The sequence below is a fragment of the Camellia sinensis genome, chromosome 3 (assembly GCF_055761805.1).
Source record: "Camellia sinensis isolate YWXY chromosome 3, ASM5576180v1, whole genome shotgun sequence".
Classification (NCBI taxonomy): Eukaryota; Viridiplantae; Streptophyta; class Magnoliopsida; order Ericales; family Theaceae; genus Camellia; species Camellia sinensis.
In genome coordinates, this window is record NC_138963.1 from 124,344,216 (window position 1) to 124,362,902 (window position 18,687).

At 33.9% G+C, this 18,687-nt stretch overlaps 1 protein-coding gene and 1 long non-coding RNA gene across 2 annotated transcripts; both read right to left on the reverse strand.

Moving 5' to 3' along the window:
* Positions 1–7,635: 7,635 nt before the first annotated feature.
* On the reverse strand, positions 7,636–13,588 carry LOC145821824 (uncharacterized). Its single transcript, XM_082918393.1, has 5 exons — positions 13,580–13,588; positions 13,245–13,322; positions 10,822–10,948; positions 10,625–10,704; positions 7,636–8,102 (listed from the first exon to the last, which is right to left on the reverse strand). The coding sequence occupies exons 1-5, from the start codon at positions 13,586–13,588 to the stop codon at positions 7,908–7,910; spliced, it is 489 nt and encodes a 162-aa protein (XP_082774519.1). The 3' UTR covers positions 7,636–7,907.
* A 527-nt stretch (positions 13,589–14,115) lies between these two features.
* On the reverse strand, positions 14,116–16,588 carry LOC145822762 (uncharacterized). The gene is made up of 3 exons (XR_014364466.1): positions 16,414–16,588; positions 15,991–16,306; positions 14,116–14,590 (listed from the first exon to the last, which is right to left on the reverse strand). It is a non-coding gene; the product is annotated as an uncharacterized LOC145822762 (long non-coding RNA).
* Between the last annotated feature and the right edge of the window lie 2,099 nt (positions 16,589–18,687).

Here is an 18,687-nt window from a genome sequence, read left to right on the forward strand (position 1 = left end):
TGTTTATATGCAAAATTATATGCCATGTGTTATATGTGTCATGTGTTCTTTGTGCCATCTGTTAATTGTATTGAATTAATGGGAACAGATAGATGGAATGAAAAATAAACCTGTCTGAATCAGTAAATCATAAGATTAAAATTAAATATTTGGATTGGGCAATTAGAGCATGATTCACAGTGGCATGGATAAAGTTAGTGTGTTTTAAGGTAGTATGAGATGAGAATGGAATTAATTAAATGCCTTTGATTTATTAAGCTAAGTTATGATTGATTAAAACTTTATTTGGGTACCTCATTGAATTATTAGCTCAAGTCAACAAGTAAAAGGGGGAGATAGAGAGAGATATTTTTGTAGAGAGACTTGGGAGAGTTCTAGAGAAAAAAGAAGAGAACGGGAGAGAACTCTAGGGTTCAAGGAAAAGAAAGGGGAATTGAACAATCTTCATCAAATCATTAACTTAAGGTAAGCAATTTTCCCTAAATCTCATGAATTAAAGTTGTCCTTATCATGAAATTATGAAGAAAAATGGGGTGTAAGTTATTGTTTAGAACCCTAAAGAGGAAAATTCTTGGAAATAGCTCAAGGTGTTAACATTCATGGCATTATTCTTGGTTATTCATTTGTTTCTAACATAAGTTGTGAGATTTGAGGAGAAATCTTTATGGACTTTTAATTTGGGAACTCACCACATGCATAGTTTTGTTTTTCTTCTTAACTTCAAGCTTTTGGATCTTGTAAATGGCCAAATGGGTTGTGTTTTAAATCTATGTTTTTGTTTGAAGTTAGAGTTATAGAATTGAAGATGTTTTTTTTGAGTTTTGGGGATTGTTTGCATGAAGTTGAAGTTGGTTCTGGAAAAATGAAAGAGTCACTCACCGGCCTGAGCCACTGCACGAGCGACCTTGCCTCCTCTGTCAAAAATATCATTTTGCTTAACCACCGCTTGTGTGGCCAAGGCCACTGCACGAGCGGTCAATAGGGCAAGTTCAGTTTATTTTTCTGTATATCTTTCTGGCTTTTGGGCCTTCGTTTACATGGTTTGAAGTGGTTTTCATGGGCATTAGCATTTCATAACTATGATAGGAATTAAGGAACGAAAATGAGAGATTTAGGGATGAAGTAACGAGTAAACAAAATCATTGATACTATATGTTGAACCATTGTGCTTGTATGTGTTTATGTAGGTCAGACGCCACATTCTAGCCATGTGGTAGACAGAGCCAACTGTAAGTAATAATGTTGTAAAGATATGTGTAGTTATATTTCTTTCTGCTTAATAAGATGTTATGGTCTATGTTCACATGGCCTTTACCTGGGGGTAACAATACCGTGGTCAATGTTCACGTGGCCTTACCCAGGGGTAATAATACCGTGGTCTATGTTTACGTGGCCCTCGCCCGAGGGTAACAATACTGCGGCATGTGTTCATATGGCCCTCAGCTGGGGGTAACAATGCCATGGCTATATAATGTTGATTTATATGGTCATTGATACCGACTAATGACCACTTCATATACACGTGGATCTTTATGACCAATCAGATTTATAGGTAATGGAAGGACCACGTGTGACTACTACTGTGTGCACTCTACTTTGTGAAATGATTCACTCCTGAAACTGATCAATTTAAATGACTAGAAGGCTATCATTCATAACCTCTTTACACATTTGTTATTCACAAGGCTTTAGCTCACCGTTTTGTATATATATATATATGTACATGATTAAGCTCAAGAGAGGACATAAGGGCATTAACCTACCTTTTGTTTTTGTGAAGCCATCCGTCGTGCCTCACTTTGAGGTTTCTTTTGGTCTCACTCCAAGGCTTTCGAGTGATTACAAATTCACCCTTTTGACTATGATCAATGCCATGTTTTTCAGTTAAGATCTTTTTTTTATGAACGTTAGTTATTGGGGATCAATTCCCTAGTTGATGTAAATGTTTTGTATATGAATATAAGATGGACTATGTGTAAATTAAATGAAGGTGTTATGTCTCATGTATGTCACATAGCTCATTGGACGCTTTTACTTTATTATTAATGGCTTCAGCCAACCCCTATTACTGTTTACTATTAAGCAGGCCTTTGGTAATCTGGGATTACTGGCAGGTTACGTCTCTTATCCCGTGGGGTAGGGATTGGGTCGTGGCAGAAACTGTCTCTCTAACTTTCTCCATCTTTCTCCCTCCTTCTCTCCTTTCTTGTAGCAACTAATTAGCTTAGATTAAAAATAAATAAATAAATAAATAAAATAATAATAATTAGTTTAGGTCACTAATTGTTTTATTAACTTAAGCGGTCAGCTTTAACTCAAACTAATCATGCTTGGTTTCTAAGAAAGAGAATTTACTGAGTGATTGTAGTTTAACGATCTTAGTTTAACTTAAGCACCTCACTTAAGGTTTTCTAAATTACCTAAGTGTTCAATTCTCAAGTCCAAAATGATGAATTTAAATTCCTTTTGATTTTCTTTTTATTTCTCTTGCTTGCCTCTAACTTTCTTTTCTAGCTCTCAAGAAGAAACTCTCTCTCTAGCTTTCCCTATCTTTCTCCATTGTTCTACTATGGACCCAAGGTCGTTCTATTGTGGACCCAAGGTCGTTCTGCTGGGCCAGAGGCCATTGTATTTGCTGGACCCGAGGTCGTTTTGTTGTGGAATGAGATTACTTTATGGCTTTACTTTGCTATATATTGGACCTGAGGTCATCCTACTATGTAATGAGGTTATCTTATGATTTACTGTTGTATATAAAACTCATTCATATAACCTCTTTACTCTGATATTATTCACTGGGCATTAGTTCACTCCGTATATATATGTATGTAAGTGAGCAGCGAGACAAACAATCTCAGTCCTAGTGAACCTATGAAAAGATATCAGGTTTTTGAGGGGTCAACTAAGGATGCTTCACACAAGAGGCTTTTGTCTTTTTTGTTTTGTTAGTCATGTTGATCATGTTTTGTATATAAGCTTTTGAGTTTGTATAATAATCTTGTGAATAGTCTTGGCTGAGTACTATCTTCTGTATATGAATAGATGAAAGTTGTTAACTAAATGAGATGTCTTGATATGTTATATATGCACAGCTCATTAGACAAAATCTATTAGTTTGCTTCTGCTTTTGACCCCGTTATTAATTAAATATTTTTGTTAATTTTGTTTTTGAGGCCAGGTAATCTGGGATTACTGGCCAGTTACGGTCTAAATCTATAGGGGTAGGTTTGGGTCGTGACAGGGATGCACTCGATGGTTGTCTGGGGCTATGCACAGGTCAAGGAAGATGCATGGAGGAAAAGATTTAAGATTTGGATTTTCAATAGGCTCTAATCGAAACTTCACAAATCTGAGATCTAAGATCGACGACAGCACCGCTGCAGGGGTGGCGGCGGGATAGCCATCGACTGAGGTGAAGAAACCTTCGACGATCTGAGATCTTCGGTGACAAAAGTGAAGAGAGAAATAGGGCGACAGAGGTAGAGAGAGAGAGAGAGAGTAGAGTGTTTGATTAGGGTTTGGTTTGGTTTAGAACAATATATATATATATATATACATGAGGTAGTTTGGTCATTTTACATAATCATGTCCTTATGGACACCATTTTTGCGCGTGGACTATTAGGCAAAAATGATTCGAATTTAGATTTTTGAATTCAGCGTCCAAAAATGAATTTATATATGATTTTCTAATAATAAAAAATAAAAATAAAAAATTAGAAAAAGAGAAAAAGAGGGAACTATTGGAACGGAAGAATTGTCCTATTTTTCAGAAATAGTAATGATAGAGACTCTCACAAAATATAACCCCCAAAATGATCTGAACCATTTATGTCATTGTCAGACACAATCCCTTAAAAAAATTCAAACACATCAACGGTCAATACATCAGTAGGGGTCATGGGATCCTCCTAGATGGGAGTCCCAAACATTTTTCTCTCAGAAATTCTAATTAGGTTGTATGTTTTTCTAATTCTATTAGTTGTTTTATATAATACATTATAGAAAAAATAAAAAATAATGAATATGTAATTAATAAAATTATAAAGACATTTAACATAAAATATGGAACAGACCGATATAATTGTTGTTGTCAGAACGAAAAAGGATAGTAATGTTATGAACGGAAAGCCGAAAGTCATAGCCGATTTTTTAGCCCCGTAGACCGGGTTAAATGTATCGTTTAGACTTTGGTGGCCATGTGTCACGCGTCCAGTTTTGATTTGAACAGATCAGCGAGTCATGACTGCTACTTGCTCGGATGTATAGGTGGCTTGCCCAAGTTTCCACATCTCATTTGTTTTGTTTAAAAATCATGCCTCTAACTGTGCAAGAATATGTGACTTTATTGCCCCAGTTTACATGGATTCTTTGACAGATTAAGCTTGATGTAATTATTACGCTTCAGAGCATCTTCAATTTAGTACCAAATATTTTATAAAAACCATTGAATGAGATGCTCTAACTCTTTTAATAAATTTATATCAAATAGAAACAAAGTTAAAAGTTTCATCAAATAAATGCAGTTTTTCATATTCTATCAAATTTAATTTATCGTTGGGCCAAATGTCTATTCGAATGTCAACCAAGACCAATTTTGATATCTTTTTTATTTATATCCGAATAACCTCTAGAACATCTGCGTGAACGTCCTTCCGGACAATCGGGGATGTGAAAAAATCTGTTAAAAATTCTAATTTAACATTTGAATGAATGGTATCAAATCAAAATTTTCATCAAAATTTTATTCAAATTTGATAAAAAAAATTTATTCACTGTTGGAGATATTCTCATTTGGCTTAATTTGATATTTGTTTCAAATAGTAAAATTTTTAAAAAGTCATTATAAATTATAATATCACGTTGTTTATTTTTTGTATACGTTTTTTTGTAAAAAATTAACTAAAATAGCCAACTTCTAAATGAGGTCTTAATATAATAGAACTAAGTGAAATTTACTGGTATACTACTATTAGGTTGAAATTGTAAGATAAATTATGTTTATTTGTGTAGGAGTATAGCGACATTAGTTCGTTGAAATTAAATTTATGAATTTACATAGAAGTTTTCGATATATAAAATGTAATTTTATTATTTTTGTAAAATGAGATATAATAGTATTTTGGATTAATTATACTAAAAAATTATCAATTATTAGTAAATATCATTATACCTCATATCTATGAACTCATATATATTGACCACATCAACTATGAAAATTGTAATACATCTCTTTTAAAGATGGTCTAGTGGCGTTCTATAAGAAATGAAAGTGATATATTTTTACAATTGAAAAGATCAAAATATATGAGTTTATAAATAATAGGAATCAAATAATATCTGCTAATAGTTGAGAAGATCATAATGTAATTAACCTTAATATTTTTACCTCAAATCTCATAAAATTAGATGGTGAAATCCAACCCCATCATGGGATTGCTAAAAGCCCATCGGAGGGGATTCGTAATGTTACTCCCATAACGTTGATGCACAATAAATATGATTTATTTAAGATCTACTGAATTGTTATTTGAATCCCACCACCTTCGGATTATAATATATTATATGATTGGTATACAATTATAAATTTTATAATTTAACTAAAAGGTCATCGATTTCATTTGAATTTATGAATATTACATTCTTAAAATAATCAAAATTGATGTTTTGTTTGCACACTTAAATCTAGGTAAAATCCGACTCAGATTACATGCATGTGATAGGTGCACAACGATGTATAAGTCAAACCCCACAATCACAGAACGCATTGAATTTTGGCATCACTCGTTATTCACGTAGCTACTATTACTCGTCATGATACTGAGAGAAATTATTTCAGAATACGACCTGATCATATTTTAAGTTAATTATTAATTATTTAATTTTTATATTGTTCTTTTATTTTTAATATAAATTGTGGGCTTATACCTCTCTTTATCAATTAAAACCTTATGAAGCATTACGTATACATATTCCGAAAATATTAAATAATCACCTTTACTTACACTTGGTTCCACATCTCATTTCTTTTTTTTGGTTTAATAAGGAAAAAACTTGATTAGATATATATATATATATATATATACATAGGAACTTTGTGAGAGAAAGGTATATAATACTATTACATATTTAGAAAATTTATTTTAAAAGTGTATTCAAGGATTAAACATTTTAAGGCCTAGTTTGGAAACAAACTATTTTAATAATTTTATAACCTTTTACGAAAATATCTATAGAAAAATAGAGAGAGTAATGCGACAGTTTATAACGATTTTTAAATTTTTTGGTTAAAATATGTAACTGTCAAACGAGGCCTAAGTATGACTCATATCCCACTAAATTTAAATTTATGCTACATTTTTTTTTTTTGGAGTAAATTTTAAGACAAAATTCCATGGTATATAACATTTTCCAAAAATATATTCATGGCACAGAGAAAAAAGTTACCAATAAATAGACGATTCAATTCTATTTGAAGTTCAAAGCCAAAATTTTAATTGAGCTTGTTTATAATTTTTGCCGTGTAATTTTAGAGAGAGGATGTTTGCTCTCGTTTTTATTTATCAGGAGTCTAAGATAACCAAAAAAATGGTATTCTATTTGATAATTTAAGATTTAACTATTTTTATTTATTTTTAGAGATTTTTGGCTTCTTTTTTTTTTCCCCTTCTTTTTCCTTGGGCACTCAGTCTAAAAGTTCAATTTTCAATTTTATTTGTCCAAAGGTCCAAGCGTTGAAATACTTTGTCCAAAACGAAGAAAATGACTAAAATACCCTTCCTTATATCACTACAGGAAATGCCACTTTTGGCGACCAAAATATTGGTCGCCAAAAGCCCCATTTTTGGTCGCCGAAACAATTAGCGACTAAAATATTTTGTCGCCAAACTAGTCGTCTATACCCTGTCGGCGATAGTATTGGCGACTAAACTATTTTTGGTCGCTGAAAGTGAACGTTTTGGCTACTAAACTCTGATTAGTCGGCAAAGGTTATCTTTTGGCGACTAAAATATTAGTCGCCAAAAGTGAACATTCGGCTACCAAACTCTGAGTAGTCGGGAAAGGGTATATTTTGGCGACTAAATATTTAGTCGCCAAAAGTGTTCAAATAAAATAAATTAAATTTTCAGCGACTAAAACTTTTTGTCGGGAATAAGTTTTAGTCACAACATTACTACATTTAGGGACTAAAGAATTTAGTCGCCAAAAATATTATTTTTCATTTTATTAAACTTTTGGCTACTAACCATTTAGTCACTAAAAGTTCTACCTTAGGCGTGGTGACTTTTGCCGACTAAAACTGTTCGTAGCCAAAAACCTATTAAGTTTCATTTCTTTACTTTTTGCCACCAAAAGTTTTAGTCGCCAAATGATACCTTTTTTTCCGTGACTAAAAAATTTAGTAGCCAATAGTTTATTTCTCTCATTCTCAATTTTTTTAGCTACTAATTATTTGGTGGCAAAAACATTTTGGGTTATGTTTTTGCTACTAAATTATTAGTAGCCAAAACTTTTGATTACCTATTTGGCTACCAAAACATTTGGTGGCCAAATAATTTTCTGTTTTTTTTTTTTTAAAAAAAAATTGTAAACAACCTGTATTCATTTATATTACATGTACCCTGTATAAACAATATAATCCATCAACACTAAAATATATTATCAACCATTAAAGCATTCAACATAATACATGAATAACCATGATTTAAATCCATACATAATACATGAATAACCAACGTCAATAATTTAAATTACAACCTGTAAACATAATACTTTCTATTACATTTGTAATTAATACAGCAATGATACACAAACACCAGAGAAAATCAAACCAGCCACCTACAACGAGGAAGATTAGTGATTTGAAGCAGCTTAATTACGTCCTATAGCACCCAAAGCAAGAGAGATTTAGTCTTCTGTCCAGCTCTGCTCAACAATTTCACGCACCCTCCGGTTGTATTCACGCTTGTTCTCACTAAACAACAATGCTGCTTCTGAATTTGCAGGTGAGTTTGCATTTGGATCACAGAGCATTGACTGAAATGAGAAAAAGGGGAAACCTACATTTGGGCTTGGGTTTGGGTTTGGATCACAGAGCAATGACTGCAATGAGAAAAATCAAAAAACATCATACCTGAACTAGTGACCAGTAGCTTTGTGGAATCAAAACATTCCTAGAAGTTATATCTATTTGGTATGGTAGAGTCATGCTTGAACAATTGACAAACTGCTGAGTTTATTACATGCATTTGCCAGTTTTGCTCATTTATTTATTAGTAAAATGATTGCACAGTATGAATTTAATACACACCACGCATAAACACGTGCCCCAAGTTGTTATGTTATATCTATGAGCCTGTTAACAATTAATGAAAGGTTGGCCGCTATTTTGCCACACTAAATCCAAGGGATAGTATGCATGGAGTGGCCAACATGGGTTCAATTCTGCTACCTTATGAAAATTTGTTTAAAAAAGAAAAGTAAAAGTTCTGTTAAATAAAGTGGATAGATAGGTATGCACAAACCAATCAACTTTATTTTGCTGCTCTCAAATATTTTTGTATTTCATTCTAGATTTCTCATATTTTATATTACCTACATAGAGGAAAGTGGAAACCATAAAGAAAAAAAATAAATAGCACAAGAGCCAAAGGAGATATGTTTTGTGCTAGCATACTCTAAATTGGTTGCAGGCTTGACGCCCTTTTTTCTCAAAATCAACAAACACGAGTCTCTGCTAGTTCACCTATGGGTTTATAACTCCATAGGTTAAAAGGCATGCATGGAGACTTATTTCTCATTGCTTTAGACTATTTTATGCTAGTTCAGTAGACACCTTTCTTGCCTCTGCTAGTTCACCTATGGGTTTATAACTCCTATGGTATATCCTATGTGAGTCGGTTTGCGGACCCTTCATGGGCCACTTTTGACCCATCCATTTCTATTAGGATTTTTCTCTCATTCCTTTTTCCAACAGTGTTTCTCCCACCAACGCAAGTATGGCTGTAATTTCAAATTTCGAATTTGACCTTCATACAAAGAGTGATGCCTTTATACAAAATTATTCAACCTTGTTTGTGACATCTGCTAGATTTGAACCTTATCTGCTCTCCTTGTGGCTTTTTATTTTTAATTCGCTATCTTTGAGTTGGTTTTTGAAACTTTGACTAAAACAGTACATAATGCTATGTATCACTGATTCTTGTATTCAGCTACTATAGTGGAATTTACAGTGTGATTTGTACCATCTCTAGATGAGATGTGAGTGGAGAATAATTGTTATTCAGTCTAGTTGGGATCTCATTTAGATAAAGGCCATTTTATGGCATGCTCCAGCTTCCAAGAGCCAAATAGGAACAATAAATACCCACTATTATTTATCAAAAAATAAAAAAAATAAATTATGTATACCAACTATTTGGCTTCTAGACAAACAATTACTTGTTTTCTAAAGGTGGATCTAGGGACAACTTCACGTCATGATGTGATTATTGTTAGAGTCATTGTCAAAGCTGCTGAAAGAACCTTCTGACCCAAAGCTACATGGAACTGCTTTTCCATTCTTCTGTAGTGTCCAGCTTGGTTGTAGCAATGATGTTAATTGGAATTCAATGTTGTCACCTACTTATGATATTCTTTCTCCATCTTGTCTACCTAAGCTGTACAAATGGTTTGTGGAGGAAACTTAATTATTTAATTTCTCTGATAAATCCACCTTTCTGTATTACGATTATCCTTCTATAATTTTCTTCTTTGGGACAACAGTGTGAACTGATAAGCACTTAATAGTCCTGGGATCCAACCTTTCAAGAATCATTACGATGGTCTGGATTTAGAACCCTCCAATATATGGCAGAGATGGAATGGCTGGTATTTATTTTCCTGTCTTCTTTTTTGCTTCTTCTGTATGCTTGTGTGTGGGAGCTAGGGCTTAATTAAAGGAAAGAACTTCAACTAGATAGATGCCAATGACAAGTGAAACAGCAGATATTACGTTGAGCTTGGCAACAAACCTATCTGGCATTTACATGGGATTTTAATTTATTGGATCTTGGCATCCCTATAATCTTACGAAGATTGACTAGAAAGAAAGGAAGTCATCATGGAGTGGAAGCATTATGTCAGACATTGGAGCAATTTCTTTGACATCTGGCTAAAAGTCTTAGCCTGTCTGAATATTAACCTTGTCTGGTTTGGGCATGACTATGGGCCTGTTAATCTATAGATTTTAGGGACTGAAGAAGTTATGCAGTCAAATAGAATTGGAATTCTTTCATTTTTTGTTTCTTTTAAAGGCCAAGAACTAAAATATAGTTTTTGAAGGAGCTTTTGTTGACTTAAGCCTAATAGTGATAGTGTGCAGAATAGTTTCAGAGAACAACTTTGATAGTTTCTCTTTTTGTTTTTGTTTTTGTTTTTTTTTCTTTTTTCCCCTTGTTCTATGGAAATAAATCAGTTGCTTGCTTGTCATTTACATCTACACTGTCTCTCAAGGTAAGCCCTTATTTCTCATATCAAGATGTGTCCATACACAGCTAAAGTGGTATATGCATGATTGAAAAATACATGGTGATATAATGAGGTGAGAAAGGCACACAAGAATTTGCAATGAGTTTAAAGCAAACCAGGCTCAACAACCGCTTTAGTTCGCTCACATGGGAAGGATGATTAACTGGAATTGGTAATTCTATATACCCAAAGTGACCTGAAAGGTAAAAAAATGAACAAAACTTTAGCAATACTTCAATGTGTCCAGCGGTCATGACCATTCAAACTTCTCAGTGTAATCAGAAAATAAAAAGGATTAAAACATGAAAAATACCTTCGCATGTCCCGGGTTCCGCAGCACCACATGATTCACATTTTCCAGATTCAAGCGGCAAACTAAGGAACGGATTTGAAAGTTGACTAGCATGGCTTATAGGGAAATCACTATTGGATGATGTGCACTAACAAAAAAATAAATAAAAGGAATCATACCAACTTATTCAACCAGAATGGTCACAAGATCCAAAGTTGCACTTAATCAAATGCCAATTGTAGGACAATTTGTTCGGAAGGAGGTTTACATCCATCACAAGATCTAAAATATGTTTGGAACAATATTAGGACTCAAATCTTCTAGGGCCCAGTTTTTTTTTTTAAGAATTTTTAAAACTATAAATGAAAAAACACATCTGAGAACTGTTTTAGTTTCCAAAAAAAAGACAACAATTTTCAATTTCAAAATCTAAAGAAAAAATATTATTTTCAAAACAATTTTTCATTCCCTATCCCCTGCGTACCTCCTCCCTCCACTCACTGAACATTTTTTCTTAATCTCATTTTATATTTTTAAAAACATATGTATGATGTACCAAATATTGTTTTTTATTTTGTTTTATGCAAAAACTAAAACAAAAGAACAAAAACATGGATAGACAGAAAACAGGGCATTACCAAGCCCCACCCTAACAACATGAGTTTCAAAAACAGGATAAGATAGGAATTCTTTATTCAAACTGAAAAGAAAAGAAAAGAAAAGAAGCAAAAAAAAAGATTCAAAATTCCTAGTGATAATCAAACAATTCCACTAACCCCTTTTATAAAACTGAATTATGCAAGCTGAACAAATAACACCAAAAAAGAGATTATGGTCAGACTTTGTCTATGAGCATTAAGACTCTATTTACATTATCAATTACCTTGCCATGAATGTCGTTACCTTGCCATGAATGTCGTTACCTTGCCATTAAGACTCTATTTACATTATCAATTACCTTGCCATGTATCTTCTGGACTCTATTTACATTATGGTAAGACTTTGTCTATGAGCATTAAGACTCTATTTACTGAATTATTACCTTGCCATGAATGTCGTTAGTCATTTGAGCATTAAGACTCTATTTACATTATCAATTATAACTCATTTCTCAATGATTAATTCAACAATTATGTTGATAGAATATATATAAAACCATCTAAATAATAGAAAACACCTATGACAACCTTACAGAAAATAAACCTACTTTGCTGTCCACATCTCTATGGTTATCAATCATTTCATCCTCTGTTATTAATCTTTCTAATTTTCTCACTTTACAGCAACAACTAACATCTATCCGATCTGAGCTTGGATAGAAAACAAATTAATACAGTTATTACATAACATAGGTTTAACTAACATAGGTTTTTGCGTAGAGAAAAAAGAAAAAGAAAAAAACAATGCCTAGTAGCCTCATTGGGAGCTTAGCTGGTTTCTTGTTCTTCATCATCTAGGAATTGAAAGAAAAATGAGCATATTCTCAATGGTAGTGTAAAGAAAGAACAGAGGAAAGCTTAGCACCTAATTGCATACCAAACATAATAATGAAATGAAGATGTGAACTTGTTCATCTCCTCCAACCTTCTCTTCATTTTTTAGTACATTAGTATTGCTTTTGTTTTGCCTTAAGTGGTGATTACATAGTAGATGTGGCTCAATTATTACGCTACTGAAATTTGAGACTAGTGTTAAAATTTCTTCCCATAACATCTTACACCAAGTTCTTCCCATAAAATGTCTTAACATAACATCTTCAATTGTCCTATATTTGTTAGTTATTTCGTCTTTATTATTTTGAAAACAGTACACATCGCAGTGTAGTCAAAAGATTCACCAATTTGAGCTGTAAATTTCTAGTTAATGCCAGCTACACCATCTAACAACATACCTCTGCAGCATAATGGCAAATACCAAAAGCTCCACCTCTTTCTCCTTTAAAGCAAGGATTACCACTCAAGTGTTGCTTAAGCTTATTAGCAAAGGTCAAATCAGTGGCCTTGGGGAAATTTTAATCTTCATCCAACAAAGATATTAGCCCTATAGGTTTCTGCAAAATGCATAGCAGTGAAGCCATTAACACACAATCTACCACACATGAAGGAGTGAATTTAAATATGAAAACCTATAATTAGGTTTCATATAACATGGTATGATCAAAAAGATGAGAACTTGGTGTATAATTATGCTTAGGAAGCAATATATTCAATCTTTTATTTTCTTTACAACTTCAGTTTATAAGAAACAATATTACAATAAGAACATGGTTTGAATTATGCATGAAAGGCTAACAAAAATAGTCAGAGACCTAGGACGACCTATGTGGTATGGCATCATATGTATATGAAATATAGTCCAATGCTCACATAGATCAGCACAAGGAACTCTGAAAAACTCGACAATGAACATGTGAGTGTGTGTGTTTGTGTTAAAAACAGAACTACCTTCTCAAAGAGATCCAAACACTCTTGGTTGTCTTCAAAATCTACTTTTGTCCAATCAATTCCATCTAATTCATACTCCTAAAAACAAAATAAACAAGTTGCAACATTAATATACTGAGACATTCAGTTGTCCTCATCCAAACACTGTTGATAACAGATGCAATTAAATTGGAACCTTTATTTATTAAGGTCATTAATCACAGATGCAAATGAAAGACAGGGGAAAAGAAATTAAGGAAAACCTGAATAGATGCAAATGAACTACAAATAATAATAATAACAATAATTGACTAACCATGAAAGAGATTATACAAAGCAATTCAAAATAACTATACCAATGCCATGACCCATGAGCATAACAATTCAGCGAAGTAAATACATTTCAAAATAATGCAAATAACCATGGAGGCATAGCAACATAATGACAATCATAAATGCAAAAAATCCAAGAATATATGGAAACCTAAAAGCAGACTCTAAAAACATTAATTAAAACAAAAGACCAAGTTTGAAGCCATGCTCTCTCTCTCTCTCAATTAATCTATAACTAAGCTTGTTTAGTGTCCCAAATACTTGAGAAATAAAGAAATAAAATTTCAAATCCAAATCGATTCATGTAGTAATTTTTCCAAATTCAAAAGAAGAACAAACTCACAAAATTAGGCATAATCATCACAAAGCATCACCAACAAGAGTTACAGACAAATATCATAGGGTTGTGTGTGTGTGTGTGTGTGTGTGTGTGTGTGAGAGAGAGAGAGAGAGAGAGAGAGAGAGAGACCGATTGGGCGTTATGGTTACAGTGCCATTATGCTGTAGTATTCCTATCAAAAAAGGCATAGTTCCTACATATACTCCCCAAAAAAATACTAAATGTAATACTGAAATTGATGTTGAACTGAGCATTCCCATAGTGAGCAGTTTAACAATCATCATAAAATTGGCATGTTAAAATTTTCAATGTATTAAACAAAATGATACGCTAAGACTTAACCACAACCAACCCCAGCCACACTATCCCCATCCCACCAATACCTCTTCTTCCCTCACCAAGGCAGAGTTCTCATCCATAAGGCAGGGTAGAACCTCCATAGTTTAAACCTTGGTACTGAAACAAGCAGATTACATGAAACTCTTCGACAACTAAAATCTATATTGATTACATCTTCGTGTCAATGACTAGCCATTGCGAAAATTAATGAAAAGAATAGAGCACACATGCATGCACCATACATAGAAAGAAAGAGAAAGAAAGCAACTCACTTAATTTTCACAAGCACCCTTCCTAAACTTTTCAGCCTGACAAATTTTTGCACCTCTGTCACACCACCTCTGTCACACCCTTCCTAAATGTAAATTTAACAATTCAAATTAAAAAAAAAAGGAAAAAAAAAACTAACAAAATTAATGTCCCCTATTTATTGTGTTTTCAACATTATAAATTGAATGAATCAAGATATGAACAGGATATATAAGATATTGAATGAATTAACACTATAGATATATATAGAGAGAGAGAGAGCAGTACCAGTATATATGTATATAGAAAGAACAAAGAGAGTGAAATTTCTACCTTGGCCCCTCCTAAGTATAATTTCTTTGCGTGAACGGAAGAGTTAGATAGGATTCTCACAATTGATAATCTTATTTGGCAGCGGCAGATTATGGTCAATTAGTGTTGTATGTATCGTGGGGTTGCGGAGTCCTTGTCTCATCTTCTTCTTCATTGTTCTGTGGCATATCAACTTTGAGTGTTGATTTTTTCTATGTTTAAAATGGTTTGGGTGCAACAAGAAAGTGTCGAGGGTGTTTTTCACAGCTGGAGGCCAGAGGCTTAGGAAGATGTAGGCTTTGGCACCTCTGTGTTTGACATGGATGATTTGGTCATAGCGTAATTGGCATATCTTTAGGGGGTGAATGAATTGGTGGCTCGAATGAAGGATCGGATTTTGGTGATTTTGTACAGTTGGTTTTGGGGAGAGTGTCCTAGATTTGCTTGCTTTTGTGGATTTTTACATACTCTTCGTGCTTAGGTTTGGGTTTTCTATTGATTCTTTTTCATTGTATTCTTCTTTGTTAATAATAGACTTTTATTTGTCAAAGAGAAAATAAATATCTCTATCTTGCAACTGCTCTAATATGTATAAGGGCACTCGTCAACAATCACTAAATGGTTGTAAATATCTTACCTACCCCAATTTTATGATGAAAGTACAACCCTTTTAAAACTTGATAACCACCGTCCGGAACTGGTTAATTTGCCAATTTTCAACACAATTAGACATAACCCAGGTAATTAACTATTCAGACTTTATTTATATGACCTTACTAAGATAGAAATAGAAAATCCAAAATACAAAATTAAATAAGTATACCCAATCCTTTCAAAGTAAATATGCATCCCTGCACAATGCCAATAACCCATTACAAAATCGAATCAGACCCTAGCAAATATGGTTAGAAAAAGCAGAACCCTATTGCTGAAAGAGTAGCTTCTGTCAAGTTTCTAACCCATTTTTTAACCATTAATAAGGTGCATATATCTCAACTACTGATGAGACTAACAAAAACATTTCGCAAAGTTGGCGCGACCTCCTTTGCTTTTGAGAATGCAACAAAATTGTAAAAAAAAAAAAATTAAAATTCAATTAATAAATAACAACAAATCCCAATTTCCTATTGTTATCCCAAGTTTTCTCACCAACCAAACAAGGAAACAACAGAAGAAGAGAACTACTGCGCTTACCTGATCTTCAACAGAAAATCCCAACGACATCACTTTCTCTGCCTATCTATCTCTGAATCCGAAGCTCAGAACGCAGTGCACAGTTGGGAAATCAAGATCCTCAAACAACTACCTGATCCTCAAAACCAATCGGACAGAGTGAAGCCCTAGAATACCCACATCATATATATGCAATCATTTGAACCGTCTCAATAGCATACAGAAGAACCACACTGAACAAAAACTGTCCCCAAACAAAACAGCGAGAGAGAGAGAGAGAGAAAGAGAGAGAGAGAGAGATGAGTCGGCCTCACAACAGGGCTCATCGAAATCAAACCTGAAAATATTACCAAAAAACAATTTTTTAAAACTATTTAAGAACAAGGGTTTTGTGATTTGAGCTGAGAAAAGGCAAATACAGAGAAATGGGTTTTTGAGTAGTACCTGTGGAGAAGACATTGTGAGAAGTGGTGGAAGAGAAGCTTAGAGACCTGAGTGATGAAGTGGGTTTGGGGCGAGTAGAAGAATAAGGGTAATTGAGGGATAGGGTAATTGACAACGCTGCTCCGACGCCGTTCGCCGTCGATCGCGATAGAGAGAGAGAGAGAGAGAGAGAGAGAGAGAGAGAGAGAGGGGGTGGGTAAGTAGAGATTGGGGATTTTTGGGTTTGACATTAGGGATTTTTTTGGCGGGAATGGGAAAAAGAGGAGGGGGGTTGTTAGGGAGCGGGAATGGAAAAAAAAAAAGAGGAGGAATAAAATTTTTTTTTTTTGTCACAAATAAAATTTAAATAATAAAATAATATCGTTTATTTTATTTTTATTTTTTTTTGCTGCGGGGGTTGACATCGTCAAAAAATTTTATTTCTTATTAAAATATATATTTTTTTGTAGTTAATAAATTTTGTTAAAAAAATTTGTTTTTTTTTTAGTTACTAAGATTGCAAATTTATTTGTTTCATTTTTATTTTAATGAAAAAAATATTATTATTTTTTATTTGGTAGAAGTAGGGGTAATATTTTAATGAAAAATATTTTTCACTAAAATAAAAGTTAATTTTCTGTAGTCAATGAAAAATATTTTTCTGAGGCCTATTTTTTTTGTTACTAAAAATCATGAACTAATTTTTTATGGTAGAGGAAAGGGAGCGACAGTAGTAGTGAAGATGGTGGATAAGAGATGATGGTGGTGGTGATGGGGATGGCGAAAGAGATTAGTGGTGAAGTTGTGGTAGTGGTAGTGTAAATGGAGTGGCAGGGGTCAAAGAGAGGTAATGGTAGTAGTAGTGGTAGTGGTGGTAGTGGAGTGGTGGTGATGATAGTAGTAACAGTAGTCGTAGAGGTGAAGTGGCGATAGTGGAAGTAGTGGTGGGGGTGGAATGGCGTTTGTAGTAGTGGTGAAGGTGGTAGTGGAGATGGATGGTGAGAGAGAGAAATAAGTGAGAGACAGATAGAGGAGAGAGAGAGAGAGAGTGGTGAGCGAGAGAGAGACAAAGTGGTCGCTAAAAGTGCATTTTCTTGTAGTGAATCGATAAATCAAGAGGGAGCTAAGTAAATAGAGAGGATGAGAGTGAGAGAGTGAGCAACGCAAACACAGTGGGAGAAAGAGAGAGAAAGAGAAAGAAAGAGATAGAGAGTGAGAGTGAGATACAGAAAAGAGACATAGAGAGAAGAGAGATGGACGAGAGAAACAGAGAGATAGAGAGAAGAGAGATGAGCGAGAGAGACATAACGAGAAGAGAGATGAATGAGAGAGACAGAAAGAAAGATAGAGAGAAGAGAGATGAACGAGAGAGACAAAGAAAGATGAGAGATGAGCAAGAGAGATAAAGAGAAGAGAGATGAGTAAAAGAGACAGAGAGAGAAAAGAGATGAGAGAAGAGATAGATGAGTGAGAGAGAGAGACAGATAGACAGACAGACAGAAAGAGAAGAGTGATGAGTGAGAAAGAGAAAGAGAAGAGAGAAAGAAAGATGAAAAAATGAATGAAAAGATATAGACAAAGAGAGATAGAGAGCGAAAAGAGATAGACGAGAGAGAGACAAAGAGAGATGAGCGAAAGAGATAAAGAGAAGACAGACAGAGAGAGAAGAGAGATGAGAGATGAGAGAGATAAAGAGAAGAAAGATGGACGAGAGACACACAGAGAGAGAGAGAGAGAGACAAAGACAGAGACAGACAGACAGACAGAGAAGAGTGATGAGTAATGAGTGAGAGAGAGAAAGAGAAGAGAGACAGAGACATAGAGAGAAAGAAAGAGACAGACAGACAAAGAAGAGTGATGAGTAATGAGTGAGAGAGAGAAAGAGAAGAGAGACAGAGACATAGAGAGAAAGAAAGAGACAGACAGACAAAGAAGAGTGATGAGTGAGAAAGAGAGAGACAAGAGAGACAGAGACACATAGAGAAAGAGAGAGACAGACAGACAGAGAAGAGTTATGAGTGAGAGAGAGAAAGAGAAGAGAGACAGAGACAGAGAGATAGAAAGATGAAAAAATTGGTGAAAAGAGAAATGTTCGAAAGAGTAAAACAACGTCGTTTTTATTTTTTTATTTATTTTTTGTAACAGAAAAATACCGTTGCATTTATTTAAACCATTTTATGACCATATATATATGAAGTTGTCTTAAAGCCACAATATATATATATATTTTTGGCAACGATACGTATTACAATCGCAAAAAACTTTTTTTTTTTTTTTGCGACTGCAGTTGGTACC

Coding starts and splice junctions, on each gene's coding strand:
- LOC145821824 (XM_082918393.1), bottom strand. Junction 10,949..13,244: donor GTTTGGATCTCTTTGAGAAG/GTAGTTCTGTTT, acceptor TTTTTTTGTTAG/TGCACATCATCCAATAGTGA. Junction 10,705..10,821: donor GGAACCCGGGACATGCGAAG/GTATTTTTCATG, acceptor TTTACCTTTCAG/GTCACTTTGGGTATATAGAA.